Source organism: Pleurodeles waltl, chromosome 7, assembly GCF_031143425.1.
Source record: "Pleurodeles waltl isolate 20211129_DDA chromosome 7, aPleWal1.hap1.20221129, whole genome shotgun sequence".
NCBI classification, from domain to species: Eukaryota; Metazoa; Chordata; class Amphibia; order Caudata; family Salamandridae; genus Pleurodeles; species Pleurodeles waltl.
The window spans coordinates 1,138,505,228-1,138,521,573 of record NC_090446.1 but is presented as its reverse complement, the minus strand read 5'-3'; the positions used below and the strand labels follow the sequence as shown (position 1 = coordinate 1,138,521,573).

Sequence of the window (16,346 nt, the reverse complement as noted above, 5' to 3'; positions counted from 1 at the left end):
ACCACTCCCTAACCACACCCTGTAAGCCTGCGGCAAAGCCTTGCAAATGAACTATACATTACAAACAGCATTAACAGCTTTTCAAGGTAAAAGTTCTGCAATACAAAAGGTTAACATACTGAAGAGAAACACAATGCATGAATTATGACCCTGCATAAGAACTGGGTTTTTGCATTTACGTCGCCCGTAGAGCGCGCAGTGTCCTGATGTTGACATAAAACGACTCTGTTGCATCAGACTCAAGAGAAAAAAATGGCTGATTATTTTGTCTGGGACCAGAAAAAGGACATTTCTGAGGAATTCAGACTGTTCACCGACACCCAAGTAATGGCTGGAGGGTCCATACTCTTCTCAATCTTTCAGATGAAAGCAAATGCCTGTTGGTTGCAAATAAATCGGTGGGAAATGCTCAAAATGATGAACAGTACTGAGCTCGGCCTTAATACAATATATGAAGAACTGATAGCCATCCGCCTCATGGTGATGCAGCATCGGTATGTGTTGGACATGATAACCACAATGGAGGGTGGGGTTTGCACGAAGATCGGTGTATCCTGCTGTACTTTCATACCTGACAATGACATGAATAATGCAACTCTGACTCTTGCCATTCAAGCATTGCACCAACAACAGAAAGACATGGGTGAAGAGGGAGGTGACCCTAAGCAGGGGTGGTTCATGAACTGGTTCTCCTTGCTCCCTCAGTGGGTGGACTAGTCTCTGCATGCCATTGTTGCCCGTTTTCATTGTGTTACTGTTATTGTGTGGTTTCCTGTAGGTAGAGGTTTCCTGCTGTAAAAACAGTCCCTGAAATGGGTAGAGTACAAGTAGTTAGGGAAGTGGGACAGCCAACCCCCAACAATGTGACTGTCATGACGGGTGGGTTTGATGGTGTAGTTGAAAACTCAACTAGAGGGATGTAGGAAGTTGGCTCTGTATGCACTATTTCAAAGTAAGGAATAGTATGCACAGAGTCCAAGGGTTCCCCTTAGAGGTAAGATAGTGGCAAAAAGAGATAATACTAATGCTCTATTTTGTGGTAGTGTGGTCGAGCAGTAGGCTTATCAAAGGAGTAGTGTTAAGCATGTGTTGTACATACACACAGGCAATAAATGAGGAACACACACTCAGAGACAATTCCAGGCCAAAAGGTTTTTGTATAGAAAAATATATTTTCTTAGTTTATTTTAAGAACCACAGGTTCAAATTCTACATGTAATATCTCATTTGAAAGGTATTGCAGGTAAGTACTTTAGGAACTTTGAATAATCACAATAGCATATATACTTTTTACATAAAACATATATAGCTATTTTAAAAGTGGACACAGTGCAATTTTCAACAGTTCCTGGGGAGGTAAGTTATTGTTAGTTTTTGCAGGTAAGTAAACCACCTACGGGGTTCAGATTTGGGTCCAAGGTAGCCCATCGTTGGGGGTTCAGAGCAACTCCAAAGTTACCACACCAGCAGCTCAGGGACGGTCAGGTGCAGAGTTCAAAGTGGTGCCCAAAACGCATAGGCTTCAATGGAGAAGGGGGTGCCCCGGTTCCAGTCTGCCAGCAGGTAAGTACCCGTGTCTTCGGAGGGCAGACCAGGGGGGTTTTGTAGGGCACCGGGGGGGACACAAGTTAACACAGAAAGTACACCCTCAGCAGCACAGGGGCGGCCGGGTGCAGTGTGCCAACACACGTCGGGTTTGTCGTTGGTTTCAATGGGAGACCAAGGGGTCTCTTCAGCGATGCAGGCAGGCAAGGGGGGGGGCTCCTCGGGTTAGCCACCACCTGGGCAAGGGAGAGGGCCTCCTGGGGGTCACTCCTGCACTGGAGTTCCGATCCTTCAGGTCCTGGGGGCTGCGGGTGCTGTGTCTTTTCCAGGCGTCGGGATCTTAGAGTCAGGCAGTCGCGGTCAGGGGGAGCCTCGGGATTCCCTCTGCAGGTGTCGCTGTGGGTGCTCAGGGGGGACAACTTTGGTTACTCACAGTCTCAGAGTCGCCGAAGGGTCCTCCCTGGGGTGTTGTTTCTCCACCAGTCGAGTCGGGGTCGCCGGGTGCAGTGTTGCAAGTCTCATGCTTCTGGCGGGGATTGCAGGGGTCTTTAAAGCTGCTCCTCTGGAAACAAAGTTGCAGTCTTTGTTGAACAGGGCCGCTGTTCTCGGGAGTTTCTTGGTCTTTTTAGAGCAGGGCAGTCCTCTGAGGATTCAGAGGTCGCTGGTCCTGGGGAAAGCATTGCTGGAGCAGTTTTCTTCCGAAGGGGGGGAGACAGGCCGGTAGGGCTGGGGCCAAAGCAGTTGGTGTCTCCGTCTTCTCTGCAGGGTTTTTCAGCTCAGCAGTCCTCTTCTTCTTAAATTGCAGGAATCTGATTTCCTAGGTTCAGGGGAGCCCCTAAATACAGAATTTAGGGGTGTGTTTAGGTCAGGGAGGGCAGTAGTTAATGGCTACTAGCCCTGAGGGTGGCTACACCCTCTTTGTGCCTCCTCCCAAGGGGAGGGGGTCACATTCCTATCCCTATTGGGGGGATCCTCCATCTGCAAGATGGAGGATTCCTAAAAGTCAGAGTCACTTCAGCTCAGGTTGCCTTGGGGGCTGTCCTGACTGGTCAGTGACTCCTCCTTGTTTTTCTCATTATCTCCTCCGGCCTTGCCGCCAAAAGTGGGCCCGTGGCCGGAGGGGGCAGGCAACTCCACTAGCTGGAATGCCCTGTGGTGCTGGAACAAAGGGGGTGAGCCTTTGAGGCTCACCGCCAGGTGTTACAGCTCCTGTCTGGGGGAGGTGATAGCATCTCCACCCAGTGCAGGCTTTGTTACTAGCCACAGAGTGACAAAGGCACTCTCCCCATGTGGCCAGCAACATGTCTCGAGTGTGGCAGGCTGCTAAAACCAGTCAGCCTACACAGGTAGTTGGTTAAGGTTTCAGGGGGCACCTCTAAGGTGCCCTCTGGGGTGTATTTTACAATAAAGTGTACACTGGCATCAGTGTGCATTTATTGTGCTGAGAAGTTTGATACCAAACTTCCCAGTTTTCAGTGTAGCCATTATGGTGCTGTGGAGTTCGTGTTTGACAGACTCCCATACCATATATTCTTATGGCTACCCTGCACTTACAATGTCTAAGGTTTGGCTTAGACACTGTAGGGGCACAGTGCTTATGCGCTGGTGCCCTCACCCATGGTATAGTGCACCCTACCTTAGGGCTGTAAGGCCTGCTAGAGGGGTGACTTATCTATACTGCATAGGCAGTGTGAGGTTGGCATGGCACCCTGAGGGGAGTGCCATGTTGACTTACTCGTTTTGTCCTCACAAGCTGGCAAGCAGTGTGTCTGTGCTGAGTGAGGGGTCCCCAGGGTGGCATAAGATATGCTGCAGCCCTTATAGACCTTCCCTGGCATCAGGACCCTTGGTACCAGGGGTACCAGTTACAAGGGACTTACCTGGATGCCAGGGTGTGCCAATTGTGAAAACAAAAGTACAGGTTAGGGAAAGAACACTGGTGCTGGGGCCTAGTTAGCAGGCCTCAGCACACTTTCAATTCAAAGCATAGCATCAGCAAAGGCAAAAAGTCAGGGGGTAACCATGCCAAGGAGGCATTTCCTTACAAGGGAGGAATGTTAATATTGGATTAATTGATGTTGATGCACACAGCAATTCATTCATGTACACAAGCGAAATTGCATAATCATTTTTAGATTCCGCCTTCATGAACGCTCTGTCAACCCCGGTACGTGGTCTGGCAGACTTTGAGATCTATGCCTGAGATTAATGGCTGACAGGTCACAGGTGGGGTAACACCTAGCCGGCAGCCAAACGCACAAACCTAAAAACTTAGAGATCAGATCCTACAGATAGGCACAGCAACACAACACTGGTCCCCTGAGATTGGCCCTAATAAACCACACATGGTCAGAGAGATGCCTGCATTCCCAAAAACTCCATAAAGTTACATGCCACATGTAGTTAGGAACACTTAACCAAACAGAATACAGCACATGCAGCAACCATGCACCCCCTCAGGCCAGACATCTGGACACATACTCACTGGCCCATTGTGTGCCTACGCAAGGTCGAGGCTCACCTGCATTAATTATCTGGAACTGTATTCATGACTCCATGACAACCGTTTGCATTTTTACCAAGAAAGGAATGTTTTTTATTGTTTTATTGTACTCGGAGAAATGTAAAAACACCTGCAGCAAACCAATGTACATTGAGAGACAGTCCTCAGACTCCGGTTCTGTAACTGCTCTCTCAGCCATACTGTGTAATAAAACAAACCATTCCTGTTTTGCCGGATGCCTCTTGTCTTTTGTTTTTTAAGGTAAATTCTGCACTCAAGCAAAACTTTACTGTACAGATGCCTCCCAACCTCTATCCTATTGTCTGCTCTCTCTCACCCTCCCTCCTGTTGTCCATGTTGCACACCTCCTCCCGCAAATTAGACAAAAAAAAGCACTGACATGCCCAGCGCTGGCTGCATCATAGCTCTTTTTAGGATTCGCCTGAGACTATTGTTCTTTGAAAGAAAAAAAAAAAAAAACTTAACAGGGCTTAGAGCCCACTCTTTACTTACCATTGGTTGACTTAAACTTCACTCTCATTTCCTTGCTTCTCAAAGGTCAGCAGGTCCTGGGTTCACTTCCTCTTCAGTGTTACTTCCTGTAGTGTGGAGCATGGACCAAGTACTGATTGATTTCTTTATATGTATCCTTCTGCTTTGCATACTTGGTTGGAGGTACTTTTTTGTTGCATCGTCATTGTCATCGCTTGACCTCATTGCTTGCCCCTTGCTGCCTGCATCACATGTAAACAATATTTCTAAACCGTTAGCCTTTGATTGCATTGTTCATTGGTTAATAGTGTTGAAAGCATGAAGTATATCACAGACCTATTTCTAGTTACGCTAGTTTACATCACATTTGACAGTTCAAGTCTGCACAGAGAAGTAACTCAGAGAAGCTACAACAAACAGAATGCCTGTTGACCATGTTTATATGGAAGCATTCTCCGGGTGAGGCTCTTTCCTCTGACATGGCCACCACATTTGCTTGCAACCGTCCTCCTTTTGTGTTCATCGATCTGGTCACTGCTTCATGGCGGTGATGTCAAGGTGTGAAGCATGCATGTGAACTGTATGTGGGAAAGATGGCGCCATCCTGTAGCAGTATGATGAAGAGGTGCTTGATTTGCTGGCGCAGGAGAACATTAAGTTCAATCTGCCGGTGAGTGACAAACAGCATATTAAACGAGTACTACTACTTACACTTAATGCCTCCTCAACATTAAGTGCAAATTTTAGAGCTGCCATTATGCTCCATTTCATTAAGCGTGTCATTTTTTTTTTTTTTTCTTTTCTAGTCACCAGCACTTACATTCTGGCTCTCTACATAATATTCGTGACCTGAAAAATCAATATACAATGCTTTGTTGGTTAAAAAGCACTGACGAATGGTGCCAGACATGGAACTAGTTTGCCATCTATATTTAATCACCTTTGTTTCTGGAGCAAGCTTTGAGGACTGCTGTGCAACCCCGCATAACTAACATTGTCCAAGTCAATAGGTCTTGCGTATGGAAGTGCCATTGGCTTTGTCAGTTGGTTTTAGCCATGTTGTACAGTAGCTGTGCATCATGGCTGAAGGAAAATAAAACAAACACTGATGTGGTCATGGCTGGCTACATCTTAGCACCTTTTTTTCTTTACCTTTAGCCATGCTGCACAGCAGCAACACTTCTGTACAACATGCTAAACAAAACATTGACAGAGCCAATAGCTCTTGCATACGCGAGACCTATTTGCTTTTGCCAATCTTTGTCCTTTTTTCTACTTTTCAAAGGAAAATGGCAACAAAAGGTAAGCAGGATGCATGAAGGTAAGAGGAGTACTTCCACCATGCAACCAGGGGTGAAAAAGACAAGAAGGTTAAGAACATATCAACAACACACTTGGAGCCACAGCAGATAGCACTGCAATCTAGCCCCCTTAGAGCAGCAAGCAGCAATATCCCTGAAGCATATAAGATTGCCATTGAGCTTTAGGGCTAACAGTAAACAGGACTGCCATTGAGAGGATAGATGTGCACACCTCTTCCAGCAAGCCCTGGGATTTCAGCATTGTATAGAACTTTCATCATAGCACTAAAGCTAGCAGCACTACTATCAACCCTCAAAGCCAACAGCAAGCAACTCTGTCTTAAAGCCACAAGACGTATCTTGCTTGTGATGTCTCTTTATATTAGTAACCTTTTTCTTTCATCAGATCAGTAAATTCCCTATCTTATTGCCTTGCTTCCTAAGTAAACGAGGGATTATTTTGCCCATGTTGTCCCTTTTCATTCTCTTCCCACTAGGCGCTGAATCCTCCACAGGTGACATTTGATGCAGATAAAGGCTCTCTATGGACACTGCTACTCACTAACCCAGGTCTGTATATACTAGCAGAATTGTGAAGCATGTTGACTGTTAACATGTTTGTAAGCAGTGTAACATCTACTTGGAGGGAGAGAGGAACTCCGTTCATGCCCTACATGTGGAAATTCACTATTCCCCCTGCCCTCTTTTTTGGCATGTACGTATAGACTTAACATGTCTGCTGTACATATCTCTACACACTTCCATACACAACCCAACCCCCAGCTGCTGCTCTCACACACTCTTGCCTTTGGTTCCATAGCTCTCCCCTGTATTCTCTCCCACTAATAGATGTCTGTGATGATCCTTCAGAGGGTTACTTCACTTACCGCATCTTCACTTATGAGCCTAGATGTTGTGACATTCACATGTTTATTCAGCACTCACAGCCACTGCACTTAAACACCCTGAAACCTTCTAACCAATCTAACCATTGTGTACAGATATACAAATGTACGTATCTATGCGTGTAGATATGTCCATGTGTGTGTTATTGTCTCATTTGGATAACATTTAACTGGCAGCACACAATATGGTATATAATAAAATGCAGTTAGGTAATAGTTCGCCCTACCCCTTTATAGAAGTCGCTCTGAAATGCACTGTTCTTCAGTTTTAATGTTTTGTTCCCCTCTTTCACGCACCAAATTCACTTTTCCTTTTACCATTTGACTTCATTAATCTTGTCTTCTCTCTGATTTTTTAATGCTGGGTCTCTTTTACTACTGTCTCGCTTTACAACCTGTGATCCCTTCCGCTCCTCGCCATCCAGATAGAGTTAGGGTCCTTTGTACTCTGGTCCCAAAGCACCCTCTACTTTTTTGTACCCATGATACCTTTTATGTCAGCCTTACTAGTGCACTGGTCTCTTCTGTCCTTCTCTGCTAGTGCCACAGCTTTTCCTTTGTGTAGATCTAATCTCCTCCACCTTAAAGTAAGAGTCTCTTCTACTCCTCCTTGGTGTCAAGGTCCCTTCTGCTACTTGTTTTTGTCAGAGTCTTTTCTCCCCAAATCCCGCCCCCACCCTCCACACAGACCTCTCTAAAGACAGGATTTCTTCTACTCCACATCCATCAGTTCCATTTCCATGGCTTCTTCTACTCCTCCCCTCTTTAGTGCCATAATTAATTATATTGCCGCCCCACTGGGACATGTTCCCTTAATGAAGTTTCCTTCTACTCAGAACATAAGAACAAGGTGATTTCTACTCTCCATCAGTGGCATCATATTTCTTGCCATCACCCCCCTTCCTTTATACTGAATCATTTGTCCGCACTCTGTGTTAGCATTGGAGGGAGTCACCTACTCCTGCCTTGAATAATACCGCTGTTATTTCGACATCACCGCCACTTTAGTGCCACTTTCCTGATCAGACTGTGGGTCTGTTTTTAACCTTCTTTACCTTAAGCCAAAGCAGGGTCCATTCCACCTCCTCTCTCATTACAATCATTAGTGTTTCAACCAGCAGCGCTTTCAGTGCAAGGATCAGTTGTCTCCGTCCCTGTTAATTTCTGCATTTCTACCCCCTCCTCACCAGTACCAAAATTCCTCGTCATGATTGGCATGATACCGACTCCCTCCCATTGGTAGTGACATCTTTCCTACCCTCTTCTCCATAAATGCCAGTGTCTCGGTTTATCCCTCCCCATCGGTTTCTATCTATCCACTTGGTGCAGGCAGATTTTGCCTTTCTTTTCAAATAGCATGCAATTCTTCTGAAAAAGTGCACAAATTTGACAAATGTCTGTGCGAAAATGGGCAGATCCTTTAACAATGCACATCATTTGTTTAAAAAAAATGCATAGATCTTATCATGGACATGGTTATTTTGAGAAAAAAAATAAGTTGGTTATTTTAAGGTCACAGGACATTTTCAAAATGTGTAAAGTCTTTCAGGAAAATGTGCAAATCTATTTAGGTTTATAAAATAAATGTTACAAAGTGGAGAGTTATTTACAAAAGGCCGTCACACCATACCTACCATTCTTAACAAAATTAAGCAATAACATTTCCTATCACAGTAGAGAGGAAGCACCATACTTGTTCAGAGATGGGCTGACACAGGAAACCCTTTCTTAGTTCATATCCTTGAGCTCTGTGCCACACACGGACTGTCTGCTTCTGTTTTGTTTTAAGCTGCTTTTGTTTTGTGTGTTTTTTTTATGCAGACGGCCACCTACAAGAGACAAATGCAGAATATGTGCACTGGCTTCTGTGAGTACTGATCTGGGTGGTGTTTATGTATTTGTCTTCGGGTGAGGGTGGTTATGTGCCTTGACTCATGTGAATATTGTTGGCAGGGAAGTGCATGTATAACACATGAGCTTTAATCTAGCTTGTCTATACTGTCTAGCCTTGCCTGAGAGAGAGGTCATGTTTACATGAATGTAATTTCTTTGCTTGGGCTCTGGCTTCTGTTATTTGTAGCTGCTAAAGTCTCATGATCTTTACTTTTTCCTCCAGGGGAAACATTCCTGAGAATCAGGTGTTGTCCGGAGAGGAGGTTTGCCACTATTTTCCCCCATTCCCAGCAAAAGGAACTGGTTTTCATCGTCACATCTTCATACTCTTCAAACAAGAGCGGAGAATCGATTTCAGAGATGACACCCGACCAAAGCCCTGGTTAGTTCGGCCCATGCCTCAGAGAATTGGCAATTGTTTAAGTGTCTGCTGCATCCAGAATCTCAGTCCATTAAAACATGCAGGCAGCGCTCTTTCCAGTGAGCTCACAATGTGGCTAGAGCCCTTAACTGGCGCACTGATAATGAGGCAACTGATATGCCTTGTCTTCAAATGTCATACCTCTAAGAGAGCTAGGCTAATAAAGCTCTCACTGCTGAGATTTGATGCAATTTTCAGGTTGAAGTCCCGTCAGGGTTGAGAAATACTTTTATCTGGAAAAAGCTAATAAAATGAATTCTGAGTAGGGTAATAATATTATGTTTTGTTGAATTAGAGCTATGTTGAAGCATCTTCACCTATATGTTGTTTTTGTGATGAGTTAGGTGAGCTGTGGCACTTCATTTTTTGTTTTTTTCCAAAGGAATATTGAAGGATTTTGGATGATTTGTTTTGCCAACATCTTTAAGTAAATTCATCCCGTCAGTGGGTACATCTTGGCATGTGTTATGGGAGAGCCCTTAAGGAGTGTTGAGCATTCAGTCTTTATTTATAATTAGATGTCATATGCACATTGTAGGAAGGAGGTTACTTGTTATGTTAAGACACGTTAAGTAGTTTCATGTAAAGATGGAAATTAAAAAGGCACAGATGGAGCATTGAGGGACTCCAAAAAGGAATTTATTTGGCTATGAGAGATAATTACCAAATGGATGCATTGGGAACTGTCAGAAAGATAGGATTTACACCACTTAAGCCCTGTTCCTTCAGTTTCCACAGTGTTGGTTAGGGCTGTTAGGAGGGCTTTGTGGTCAGCAGTATCAAAGGCCACTGATAAGTTAAAAAGGATCAGAACGTGTGTTTGCCTCATCGAAGAGATGAAGCATGTTGTCTGTGGTCCACATCAGAACCAGATTGGAAATTTAGGAGATTATTGTCAACAACATATTTTGCCAGAATCTTGTGGGGGATTACCTGGAGGGTGTGATGGACCTGCAAGTTGTCCAGCATTAGCTGTCATTATAGGAGTGCGAAAATGGCCCACTGGACGTCACTCTGTATGAGAGCAATGCTTTAGAGAGGACTTCATGATTTATACCTCTGGAGGGCAGAGGGCATTAATGTTCTTTAGCTAATCATGGTGGGATTGTCTCTTGATGGTTTAGCAAAGACGTTCTCTAATGTTTCTATAGTAATAGGTATGAACAATTCTCCAGGTTACTGGGATATATTTCTTTGTGAAATTAACACCCTCGGATGTGTGCATGGCTATGTTTTCCATTACTGCTCTGGTTTTGTTGGAGAAATGGGTGGGCATATATGTTAAATTTAAATTTTGTGAGGTGATATTGATGCATAACATTTAGGAAGAGAGCATGTTGCATTGTTATCAGGTGTATTCCAGCAGTAAGGCTGGGTCAGTTGATATGTTAAGTTAATCCCTTTTGCAGGTCAATTGATGCTGTGTTATGGAACATTGTGATGTGTTGTATTTTGTTTCCGATTGGTGATGTTGAGTAAAAAGTTGGCAAGCTTAGTGGCCCTTAGAATTAGTACTTTGGAACATTTCAGACCATTGTATCTAAAATGTGGTATATTTCATTCATCATGCAAGTTTATTTGACATGTATTACATAATCATCATTGTCTTTGAAGTTTGTCAATGTATCCAACTCTTCGTATATTTATTGTTATTTCAGTTGTTGTTGGGGAGTTTCAAAGATTGTTGTGTGCTCTTTTTGTCTGTCAACTCTCTCTGAGTTGGTTATGGCAACTGTGTGACCAGAGGACACCTTTCAGTACTTTTTTCCTTTGATTGGTTGCGTTTTTATGGATTGCAAGTGAGTGATGTAGGAAGTTAGCTCTGTATGTGCTATTTCAAAGTAAGGAATAGCATGCACAGAGTCCAAGGGTTCCCCTTAGAGGTAAGATAGTGGCAAAAAGAGATAATACTAATGCTCTATTTTGTGGTAGTGTGGTCGAGCAGTAGGCTTATCAAAGGAGTAGTGTTAAGCATTTGTTGTACATACACACAGGCAATAAATGAGGAACACACACTCAGAGACAATTCCAGGCCAATAGGGTTTTGTATAGAAAAATATATTTTCTTAGTTTATTTTAAGAACCACAGGTTCAAATTCTACATGTAATATCTCATTTGAAAGGTATTGCAGGTAAGTACTTTAGGAACTTTTAATAATCACAATAGCATATATACTTTTTACATAAAACACATATAGCTATTTTAAAAGTGGACACAGTGCAATTTTCACAGTTCCTGGGGGAGGTAAAGTAATGTTAGTTCTTGCAGGTAAGTAAACCACCTACGGGGTTCAAATTGGGGTCCAAGGTAGCCCACCGTTGGGGGTTCAGAGCAACCCCAAAGTTACCACACCAGAAGCTCACGGCCGGTCAGGTGCAGAGGTCAAATAGGTGCCCAAAACACATAGGCTTCAATGGAGGTAAGGGGGTGCCCCGGTTCCAGTCTGCCAGCAGGTAAGTACCCACGTCTTCGGAGGGCAGACCAGGGGGGTTTTGTAGGGCACCGGGGGGGGACACCAGTCAGCACAAAAAGTACACCCTCTTCAGCGCGGGGGCGGCTGGGTGCAGTGTGCAAACACGCGTCAGGTTTCCAATTGTATTCAATGAGAGACCAAGGGGTCTCTTCAGCGGTGCAGACAGGCAAGGGGGGGGCTCCTCGGGGAAGCCACCACCTGGGCAAGGGAGAGGGCCTCCTGGGGGTCACTCCTGCACTGGAGTTCCGATCCTTCAGGTCCTGGGGGCTGCGGGTGCAGGGTCTTTTCCAGGCGTCAGGATTTCAGAGTCAGGCAGTCGCGGTCAGGGGGAGCCTCTGGATTCCCTCTGCAGGCGTCGCTGTGGAGGCTCAGGGGGGACAACTTTGGTTACTCACAGTCTCGGAGTCGCCTGGGGGTCCTCCCTGTAGCGTTGTTTCTTCACCAGTCGAGTCGGGGTCGCCGGGTGCAGTGTTGCAAGTCTCACGCTTCTTGCGGGGATTGCAGGGGTCTTTAAATCTGCTCCTCTGGATACAAAGTTGCAGTCTTAGTTGAACAGAGCCACTGTTCTCTGGAGTTTCTTGGTTTCTTGGAAGCAGGGCAGTCCTCTGAGGATTCAGGGGTCGCTGGTCCTGGGGAAAGCGTCGCTGGAGCAGTTTTCTTCTGAAGGCAGGAGACAGGCCGGTAGGACTGGGGCCAAAGCAGTTGGTGTCTTCTTTCTTCTTCTGCAGGGGTTTTTCAGCTCAGCAGTCCTCTTCTTCTTGTAAGTTGCAGGAATCTGATTTCCTAGGTTCTGGGGATCCCCTAAATACTGAATTTAGGGGTGTGTTTAGGTCTGGGAGGGCAGTAGCCAATGGCTACTGTCCTTGAGGGTGGGTACACCCTCTTTGTGCCTCCTCCCTGAGGGGAGGGGGGCACATCCCTATTCCTATTGGGGGAATCCTCCTTCTACAAGATGGAGGATTTCTAAAAGTCAGAGTCACCTCAGCTCAGGACACCTTAGGGGCTGTCCTGACTGGCCAGTGACTCCTCCTTGTTTTTCTCATTATCTCTCCTGGACTTGCCGCCAAAAGTGGGGGCTGGGTCCAGGGGGCGGGCATCTCCACTAGCTGGAGTGCCCTGGGGCATTGTAACACGAAGCTTGAGCCTTTGAAGCTCACTGCTAGGTGTTACAGTTCCTGCAGGGGGGAGGTGTGAAGCACCTCCACCCAGAGCAGGCTTTGTTTCTGTCCTCAGAGAGCACAGGCTCTCACCACATGGGGTCAGAAACTCGTCTCTCAGCAGCAGGCTGGCACAGACCAGTCAGTCCTGCACTGAACAATTGGGTAAAATACAGGGGGCATCTCTAAGATGCACTCTGTGTGCATTTTTTTTATAAATCCAACACTGGCATCAGTGTGGGTTTATTTTTCTGAGAAGTTTGATACCAAACTTCCCAGTATTCAGTGTAGCCATTATGGAGCTGTGGAGTTCGTTTTTGACAGACTCCCAGACCATATATTCTTATGGCTACCCTGCACTTACAATGTCTAATGTTTTGCTTAGACACTGTAGGGGCATAGTGCTCATTCACCTATGCCCTCACCTGTGGTATAGTGCACCCTGCCTTAGGGCTGTAAGGCCTGCTAGAGGGGTGACTTACCTATGCCATAGGCAGTGTGAGGTTGGCATGGCACCCTGAGGGGAGTGCCATGTCGACTTAGTCATTTTCTCCCCACCAGCACACACAAGCTGGTAAGCAGTGTGTCTGTGCTGAGTGAGGGGTCCCTAGGGTGGCATAAGACATCCTGCAGCCCTTAGAGACCTTCCCTGGCATCAGGGCCCTTGGTACCAGGGGTACCAGTTACAAGAGACTTACCTAGGTGCCAGGGTTGTGCCAATTGTGGAAACAATGGTACATTTTAGGTGAAAGAACACTGGTGCTGGGGCCTGGTTAGCAGGGTCCCAGCACACTTCTCAGTCAAGTCAGCATCAGTATCAGGCAAAAAGTGGGGGGTAACTGCAACAGGGAGCCATTTCTTTACAGTGGAGCTACGTTCATAAGAGTATATTTCAACCATCCCAAACCCTGACAATGTTCTTGGTTTCCCCTACAGTCAGACACCTTGTGGTGAATCTGCAAATGTTGATGCAAGCCGAAAACCATGCATCAACTTCCTGGGCGAGAATACCAAGATACCTACACCTAGGGAGAACGGTTATGGACAAGGAATAGGCATACTGCTGAGGTCAAGTAGGGGTGCTGTCTCCCTGCGCAGGTTGTCTCATTCATTAGGTCGCAGCCTACCAGACAGCTCAACTGTCTGGTTTGCTAAAGACCTCTGGAAGACTTTTAGAAAGTTGACCTAGGAATGCATTCTCTGCGTTGCTTGCCATTGGCTTAGTGGTTTGTAACTCGAATTATCTTGCTTACCATTTGCTGGCTTTGTTTTAGTCTATCCAGTTTTAGTTTGTACCTTACCTGCCCAAAACATATTTACAGTATACCTTCTGAGAGCTCAGTTTCTATAAATAGGTCTGTAAATCTTGTTTTCATCTCAACACAATTGCTGTGCATTCAGAGACCAAGGTCAAATACCAAGTGCCGTCTTCCGAGGGCACTTTTTTACGTTTGTTTCTTTGACTTCAAAGTGAGAGTATTTATGTGATAATCATGTGTGGACACTGGGTAGGAAAGAGTTTTTTTATAGCACACACCAACATTTAAATAAACTGTGTAAGTATTTCAGAGTATATCAGAATTAGGAACACAAATGAAGCACATTTCTTGTTAGTGTCGAGCCCACAAATGCATGCGCTAGCGCATGTGTATTGCTAGAGAGGCGCCCGTTGTTTACCATTTGTTGGTTTGCTTGGCTCTATTCTTTACAGCCGCGTAATTGGTCAGTGGTGGCCATATCATCATTTCCATTCCTGCCTGAGGAGCAGGGACCAAGCACTGATTGATTCAATTTATTCAGTGCCCGTCCGCTGCTCCCAATGTGATTGAGATACTATTTTCTTCTTTTGACTTCTAGTAGGCTGCTGGGCTGTGGAGTTAGAGGTGAGGCAGTCGTGGTAGTGGCCATGGTTTGTTTTTTCTCAACTTTGGTTCTCTGGTAGCCGCTCTGCTGGGCGCCTGCTGTCTGCACGGTCCTTGACTTATGAGAACTAAGTGTCACAGATAACTGTTTTCATCAACATGCCATTTTTTCTGCTGAGTCAGTGTGATGCCATTTTAGGTAAGTGCATGCTTTAGAGACCCCTTGTACATGTTTTATTAATATTATAATCCTGTGGTGAAGTCACTCCCTCGATAAGTGAGTGCTGCTCGTGATATACCACTTCCTGAAACTGGGCACTTTAGGACCGGATGCAGCGCAAGTGAAAGATGACAATATGAGGGGTCTGAAAACGAAGGTTTGCAACATTGGAACACTGCCAAATTTGCATACTGCGAAAGGTGCCCACCAATATTTGCATGGCAGTGGCATGGCACGTGATGAATGGGCCCTACCCAAAATCCGGGATTTCTATGAAAAAATTACACATCTACTTAGGCATAGATTCTCCCTCGCCCAACCCAACATTTTAAATCAGTGTGGATCCAATTTTTGTCAGTCGATCCCTGTTGTCCCCTTCCATCCCTTTCCCCCCCACCCCCCAATATCTTTCTCCCTCTCTTTTTTCTCCTCCTTCCTCTGCGGCAGTAAAAAAAAGCACTACGAAGCAGCCCACTCTGACCGCTTCATAGCGCTTTTTTAACCTTACCCTCCTGTCACTCACCCGCACTCGAGTGCCAACGCCAGTGCTTGTTATTTCTGAAGTGTGTTGGAAACAGATACCTTAGTATGATCAAAACAAAACATTACACTAGGTGATGTAATTTCCACACATTTTTGTCTGTGCTCTGTAAAGTTTCATGAGTAGAAATGGGTGTCTGTGCAAACGTAATGGGTCATTTCAGTTGAAAATGTGTTGTCTGTAATGGCAGTGTACTACCACACAATGAATACTCCAGTCTACTCTGCAGCATTCCACGCCACTGCATTCTACTCTGCACCACTCCACTTTACACCACTCAACTGCACTCTACTCTACTGCATGCTACACGTCTCTACTCTCCCTTGTACCACTCTACTCTGTGCCAATGCACACTACACCACACCATGTCAAGGTCACACCAAACTACTCTGCACAACTCCACTCTGTGCCACTGAACTATAGGCCAATCTGCAACACAGCCTTCTACACCATTGCAGGGTATGCCACTACACTCTATGCCAATCCACTATTCACCACTCTAATCTATGACAGCAATCTATGCCACTGCACTCTGCACCACTTTGCCATTACACTCTTTCACTATGCAATTGAACTCTATCCTGCACCTCTCCACTTCACTCTGAAACAATCTATGCTATGCCACTGCACTCTACACCACTCTGCACCACTCCACTCTATGCACTTTGCTCTGCAATATTGTACTCTACGCCACTGTTCTCTGCATTACTCCACTCTGTGCCACTGCACTGCACTTTACTATTCTCTACTGTGCACCACTCTGCTACTCTACTGTGCACCACTCTATGCACCTGCACTCTAGGCCACTCAACTCTGCACTGTATGCCACTTGATCCCATGCCACTCTACTCTCTGCCACTGCCATTTGCATCACTCAACTCTACGTCCCTCCACTCTGCACCACTCTATTCTGTGTCAGTCGATTCTGTGCCATACTCGGTGCCACTCCACTCCGTCCCAACGCACTCTTCTATGCACCACTCTAATCTGCGCCACTGGATTCTTCAATGCTGCATTGTACGCCGCTGAATT

General features: G+C 45.6%; 1 protein-coding gene across 1 annotated transcript in view; it reads left to right on the top strand.

Annotated features, from left to right (window-relative positions):
• MRPL38 (mitochondrial ribosomal protein L38) overlaps window positions 1-16,346 on the top strand; it is a 111,351-nt gene that overhangs the window by 91,579 nt on the left and 3,426 nt on the right. The window contains exons 5-7 of the mRNA XM_069200192.1: window positions 6,339-6,411; window positions 8,568-8,613; window positions 8,863-9,021. Of these exons, the coding sequence (XP_069056293.1) occupies window positions 6,339-6,411; window positions 8,568-8,613; window positions 8,863-9,021 (278 nt within the window). The remainder of the gene's footprint in view (window positions 1-6,338; window positions 6,412-8,567; window positions 8,614-8,862; window positions 9,022-16,346) is intronic.